Source organism: Cynoglossus semilaevis, chromosome 9, assembly GCF_000523025.1.
Source record: "Cynoglossus semilaevis isolate Cse_v1.0 chromosome 9, Cse_v1.0, whole genome shotgun sequence".
NCBI lineage: Eukaryota > Metazoa > Chordata > Actinopteri > Pleuronectiformes > Cynoglossidae > Cynoglossus > Cynoglossus semilaevis.
In genome coordinates this window covers 5,078,614-5,085,520 of record NC_024315.1, presented here as the reverse complement: position 1 = coordinate 5,085,520, position 6,907 = coordinate 5,078,614, and the positions used below count along the sequence as shown (strand labels likewise).

Below are 6,907 nucleotides of genomic sequence, written 5' to 3'. Positions count from 1 at the left end.
AGGGGGGGTGGAGAGACTACGCTGATGGCAGTTTTGCAGCGGAGATGTGTATAATTAAGCAGTCTGCATCAGCGTTCCAGAAGAAAAATCCTATTGTCTTGACAGGAGCTTAAGGTTGCCCTTTAGGTTGAGACGCTGAGCGGAGCACAGCCTCGCGCCTCCTGTGTTTTTTTTTCTGCCCTTCTTCAGACCTCAGCGACCAAATTAACCTGCACTTTTTAACCTCAAATAAATCCAGTGACTTGGAGATCTGTAGATCTTCAGGCCGACTGTCCCCCAGGATTTACTTTTCTGCTTTTTTTTCTCACTTCTTCACTCTCTCTCTCTCTCTCTCTCTCTCTCTTTCCTGCCCACAGAGATTGGCTGCGAGCGTTCGGCGCTATCTCCAAGGAAGCAAAGGGTGGGGGGTGGGGGAAAGGCCCCAGATTTGTCCTTATCTATTCCAAGCACACCTAAAACAAATTAGACCTGGCTGCTGTTGCTTACTTGGCTCACGCTCTCTCATTAATAGGCGGATTTTTTTTTCTCCCCCCCCTCAAGGTCCTGCGTCCCACCATTTTGGGCTTTGTCTTTTATCACAGTAGCAGAGGTTTGAAGGCGGCCATGCCACGTTTTCATCACAACCATTTCATGTGCTTGTATCAGGCAACACAAAGAGCTTCAAGAAGAAGAAGAAAGAAAAAAAACAGCCCCAATCACGGAGGTTTCAGGGAAATGACTCGACGTGGGCTTTTGACATTTTAATTGAAATTACATTTAAATAATATTATTCAACTGGATGGTTGGTTTTGTGCTCCGTCGGCTTTAATTCACTCATTAAGTCCAAGGAAGCAGGGACTTAGTTTTGTCTTAGCTTTATATGGACACTGAAAAGAAACGCTATTAGGCTGAACTCACTATTGTCTACATCCCAGTGAAATGACACTGAGTCTGAGTCTGTGAAAAAGCATGTGTATTTCTCCACTTTTAAGCCTAAATGATCGTCTCATTCTCAGTCCTCTGAGTCAAACCAGGTCACCTGTCTCCTGGGCAGGTGTTTTAAGATCCTGTGTTGCCGGGATCTCACGACTGGCAAAGGCAATTATTCATGTTCTCTTTAAAGACTAACAGAGGAGAGAGGAAAGCAGAGCAACAGTGTTGGAGGTTTGCTGAAAACACAAAGAAGAAGAACTTTGTTTTCAATAAGTAAAAAAAAACAAAACGTCTCCATCCAGATCTCATGGGCGCAAACTTTTCTTTTTTTTTTAATTTGTGTAAACCCTGATGTAAAGGAACCACCACTATCATCCATCAATATCTGAGCTAGCCAACTGCTAGCTACTTTAGCTTGGACCATTTAAATTACAAATCACTTTGAGTTATACACATTTATAAGTCAAAGGATTGGAAAGCAATTCTGATTATTCTCAATTAATGGAGATTATTCATGATCATGATTAATTATGATAAATCATGATTAATTATGATCACATCACCTATAACTGACACATTTAACACAGTAGTAGGAAGCTGTACCAGTATTACTATCATTGGTTAACAGGGTCAGGGGCCACTACTGCAACCAACATGGGCCGAATGTGGAAAGTTCGTGGACCAGAAGTGGCCCCAGGCCGGTAGTTGAACATCCCAGGTTTTAAACACAAGGAATATAATGTACGTGCAAAGGAATAGAACAAGTTTACTAAAGAAAATACTGTGAACAGAAACTTTGAACGGTCGAATGAACAACATGGTTGCCATATTTTCTCATCTCTGTGTTTTTTTTTTCAGGTTTTGGAACTGAAGTTTGTCCTGGCCTCTAGATTCAGGAAGGTTCACAGACTGATGTGACTGTAGTTGAAGTCTGGTGTTTGAACATTGCTGAGTTTGACTGCATGGTCAAATGACTGACAGGTATTTAATTAGGTCTAGTACAGCTGACCTCCAGGTCGCATTTCTATTTGTACCAGTAATGACATACCGTAGGTTGAGAACACGTCTGTTCTTCGACCGTCAACACTCACGCACATAAATATGATGTTGAAACAGTTGCTAACTTAAAAGACTGAACTTTCCCACCAGGACCATTAGTTCACAATAGCTCTAAAATCCAAAGATGTCCTTCTTCATATCACATTAAAAAATAACATGAGGTAATCTTCACTTTTAATAATAATAAAAAAAAGATAGCTGGAGGCTGGAGTTTAAAAATAACGAAAAGTAAAATCCCTTACACTGCAACTTTTTTTTTTTGCTAATTCAGCAAAAATCATTCATGTAGACCACCACCACCCCCGCAAAAATCCCCTAAAATGTAATGTAAATGCAAATGGACAAGTGTAGTGAATAATATTTCAAAACAAAACATGAACTCTTCTTCTGATGAACTCAATACTTTCAGCCAACACTTGTTAAGTTATACTGCGTGAATATCTGAGATATTGTTTCTTGACAACAATAGGTTCATGGGTCACTCTGTGTTCATTTTTCCCAGTTATATTCAGGAGGTGTTTCCAACTCTCTCAGTTTGGAGAGAGTTGGAAAGTGCCCGAAGAAGGAAAAGTAAAAGTTGAGCCAAACAGGTAAAAGAAGACGCAGCCAGGCTCAGATGAGCATTACTTCATTTGAAAGCTAATGAAAGACCTTTGAGCCATTGGAGCTGGAGCTGCGCAAACGTAACTGCTCAGGAAATGTTAGGTTAGATGAGATTCCTCAGACTAATCCGTCCTGGAGCCGGAGAGCGGCAGAGAGAGGGAGAAATGGAGAGAGAGAGAAGCGGCAGTGACACAGGGCAATTCTCCAGGGCCCTGCATTAGCGCGCTAAATTAAAGGGGGTATTAGATTAAATTGGCTCTCCAATTTCTGGGGTGTGAGTAAAATTCTGATTTGCATTTCCACCGCTGCTTAAGATATAATTAGTTCAGGGTGAGTCCCATGTGGAAAACACTGACAGACGAATCTCCACCGTCTCTGCCAAGACCAGAGTCACACCTGGTTCAAGTCTGTTGTGTTGTGTGTGTGTTGTGTGTGTGTTGTGTGCGGTGAGGGCCGAGAGTGTGTTCCTGATCCCCCATAAACCTCCTGTTTCTTCTCCACTCTGCTCTGAGTCAACTTCAGCACCGACCAAATGCCCCCAAAATGCCCCTCGTTGTTCCAGCACATAAAACAATGACACCGTGCCCGGAGCACAACTTCACACCTGTGAGCTTCCTGTAAAACCCAGACCTGTTTCCGCAGCAGAAGGCGCTCACGTAATTACAGATGCACAGTGAAAAATAATAATTACTGTAGGACATGAAATTTAGAACCAACTGAAGGAGGGTTTTTTTTAAGCAGCAAGTACAGATTCGTTTAGGATTTTTTTTTTTTTCACACCTGGGGTAATTCTAACTGTCTTTGCAAATGGATGTTTTCCAAAAGTGAGTCTAAACCATGCATTAGGAATATACAGTAAGACCCGCTTCCTGGACACCTGTTTGTGGCGCCTGTCAGCACATGATGTATGGAGTCAACACGGAACAGGGTTCCAACCAACACTCAGTGTCTCGTCAGTGACATCATTCAAACTAATGTCGCCGTGTTTCCACAAATGCAGCATCATTTCTGAACTGTCGTTAATGTCCACCAGTCTAAATGCAGCAGCACATGCCATTAAACTGACTGAGCGTCACTTATATTAAAAAACAAACAACAACACCCACTTCCTGCATCTTCTAGGCTTAAAGAGACTAAAACACCCACTTCCTTCTTAAGCTGCAGCGCGGCGAAGCTGTCGATGATATAAAACCTCCAAACGGAATTTATTTGAATAAATAAATTCATCACTAAATACTCCATGAAATAGCTTCTTCATAATAAACACAGAAGAATGTCCTCACGGTCAGTGAAAATAAGCAGAAACAAATGAGATTCACGACTTACAGGAAGACACACCTGGATGAAGACACAGACGCACGCGGACATATAAGACGTTAAGGTCAAAGTTCATTTCGTTTTTAAAGTCAAGTTCGGGCTTCAGTCAGTGAGCAGAACCAAACGTTTTAACCTCACTTCTACTTCTGCTCCTGGGAGAAAGATAGTTTCGATTTAAATGAACTTTTAAGAACAACACTGCCCCCTGGTTGTTTGTACTATATTGATCCCATATTTGGGAAATTCTTGTGTTAGCAGCAGATACGCTGTTAACAGGCTGCCCCTAGCCAGCGCTAAGCATGTCGTTCCTCTGGGAATCGAACTCTCTGCTTCCGAGGCAGGCGTGCTAACCGCTAAATTATGGAAGCGACTTTTTTTAGCTAACTCCTTCATCCGTCCTTCATGGACAACCTCCCATATGTTGATCTATAATTGGCCATAATGAAACAAATTTAATACGGCGCAATTTCACCCCTACGCTGTGCTGCAGTGTGCTCAATAACCGGACGGATGACGTCTGTGTCCACGCTCTGCCACACACGAAAACTTGCGGAGATGTTTTGAGAAATGCAATCAGCAGCTCGGCCATCACTCTCACTATCTCCTGGTGGTCGGAGGCTAGGGCTTTGTGGGATATCGATTCCCTCCATCCAGAGACGGTTTCCATAATTGGTTAAAATGACCGGGTGCAGAGAGGGATGGCTCTCTGCTGAAAACCATTTCCCAGCCCTGCTTGGAGCTGAGCCAAGCCCGGGGTTGTTCGGATGCTTTCCAGCCCCAGCCTGACTGGCAGCAATTAGGGGTGTCTGAGCCAAGCTCAGCTTGCGCTCCGCACAAAAACCCCTAATTACTGCCAATTAGGCTAGGCGGGTAGGCAGATTTGTGAAACCGGGGGGATGTTCAGGCATGGGTGGGCATGGAAACAATTTTCAAGGGCTTAGAACGTGACTGGATAAAAAGGTTAATGCTTCGGAGAGCAAGGGGATAATAACAAAAGACGGGGAGAGCAGAGCCCTGGTTCTCACCTCCAACGATGAGCCTGGCTTCTTTTTCAGCTCCTCGCATTTCCTGAACTTGCAGATCTGGTGGCCCGTTTTGCGGTTCCGACAACTGCTGCACACACCGCAGTTGATTAGACGCCTGCAGGGTGCACAGACCCCACACCTTTTCCTTTTCTTTTTTGCTGGGTTTCCACTGGATGCTGAGGAATTATTCTGTGGGCAGTCTGCCAGATTGGCAATTTGAAACGCACTGTCTGTAACGGCTGCTGAGGCTGCGGGGGAGTGAAGGGCTGTCATGACGATGACCCCGGGAGGTAATGAGATGCCCCCTAAAGCCGGAATAGCGGAAAAAGTTCCAACGCGTTCTGGGAGATTCATTATCTCTGCTTCAGCAGCGCCGCATTTCAGCTTGTTCATGCATTCTCCTGCTAAAGGTCTGCAGTGTTCAGGGGATAAGGTAGAGAGGAAATTATTATTTGCCATTTGCAGCGTCTCTGGCGGCACGCCAGGCTTCCCTGGTCTCTGGGAGTCATTTCTATGCATGCCGGTCCTATTAGGGTTTATTGCCGCTGATTTCCTTCCCCAGAGCATGGCGTTATCACAGTTCCAGGGGGACATGCCAATTCTAGCGCTGGGGAAAATGGGCGTCGTGATGCGGGCAATTTTGGCAGTCTGAGGAAATGCCCCGTTGGTTTTGTAAAAGTTTGCAAAAGACCTGTACCTTTCCATTTCAGCGTTATAATCCAAAAGCTGGCTTAATCCACCATCCTGAAGAGTATCCTTTTGTAAGAGGGACACGTCGGCGCTCTGTCCATTTTCAACGCAAAGTGCATTGTTTAGGTTAGACATGGCTGACAAAAGGTGGTCAGTGTTCAATGGAGGAGCGTGAAGGTATGGAGGCCGTCGTCGATCTGCAGCAGGTTACGAACGCAGCGTTACCATCCTGGTTTGTCTCCCGTGGTGCTGTGAGCAAAAGAAACGACAGTTACACATAAAAAACCAAACGTTTCACTTGGTGTCAGATTTAATTTCACTGCTTCAACTTTTCCTCCGTAGCTAAAAGCCCAACGTTTAAAGAAGCATTTTGGCACTTTCTTTGGGCTCTGACGTTCCATGAAGGAAACAGTCAGAGCTGATCTTCTTCTGGTGACAAAACATCAGAACAGTGACAGACGACGTTGACGTTATTCCAACAGTGGGAATAATTAGCATGCTTTAGAAAAATGCCACACTTTTATCAAGACATTTGGAGATCTCTTGGAGTTATCTTTCAATATTTCCTTGACAGCCAAGTCGGCCATATCACAGCGTGAATAAATGCGTCTGAATCCACAGGGGTGCGTTTAGTCAAAATGAAGGCCAAAGATTTGATATCATATTTTTTTTAACGTCTTTATTAATCTCATCAAAATTCTGCAGCAGCCAAAACACAAAGACTTTTACCTGAGGCTTGAAATATAATCTCTCAAAAATAATCTTCTTTGGGCGCCAGGAGGACGTCATCCAAACAGAAGTTAGTTGTAAACATGACTCTCTACTGCCTCCTGGGTTTCATCTATCACCACGGTTACTCATTAACAAATGCCAGTGGTTAATTCACATCACACCAACGACCAAACCATCAGGGTCAGCTGCCACAGAGTGCAGGTGAGTGTATAAATGGCAGCCGACTCCTTCCCCCACTGCCTTTCTAGTCTTTTTTTTTCTCCCAGCAGCCTGTCTGGATTTGGTTTCCACAGATAAAAGCCCATTAGACACATCTCCCCCTGCTTCCATTACCTTTTCTCTGGGCTTTTGCCACTTGATTGCTGCTGCTGCTGCAGCCGATCCATTGGTGGAAAAACTAAAACATGTTAAAACCCTTCCATTGTGCTGTTCAACAGCTGCCCTGGGAAAAAGGAGAATAACAAAAATTTGCGCTCATAGCTCTATTGAGTTTTTAGAGTTGGTATTGTTTAAGGGTGTGCTGTGGAGGACGCAGCGGCCACTAGTGGTGAGACTAGGTGTGGTTAAAT

At 44.2% G+C, this 6,907-nt stretch overlaps 1 protein-coding gene across 2 annotated transcripts in view; it reads right to left on the bottom strand.

Annotated features, from left to right (window-relative positions):
- cxxc4 (CXXC finger 4) overlaps positions 1-6,907 on the bottom strand; it is a 21,128-nt gene that overhangs the window by 12,295 nt on the left and 1,926 nt on the right. The window contains exon 2 of one of the 2 annotated variants that reach the window (XM_008316675.3): positions 4,917-5,855. In XM_008316675.3, coding sequence (XP_008314897.1) covers positions 4,917-5,741 — 825 coding nt within the window. In that variant the 5' untranslated portion in view covers positions 5,742-5,855. Of the gene's footprint in view, positions 1-4,527; positions 5,856-6,907 lie in introns of those variants that run through there. The other variant, XM_025058907.1, reaches the window with a different exon arrangement.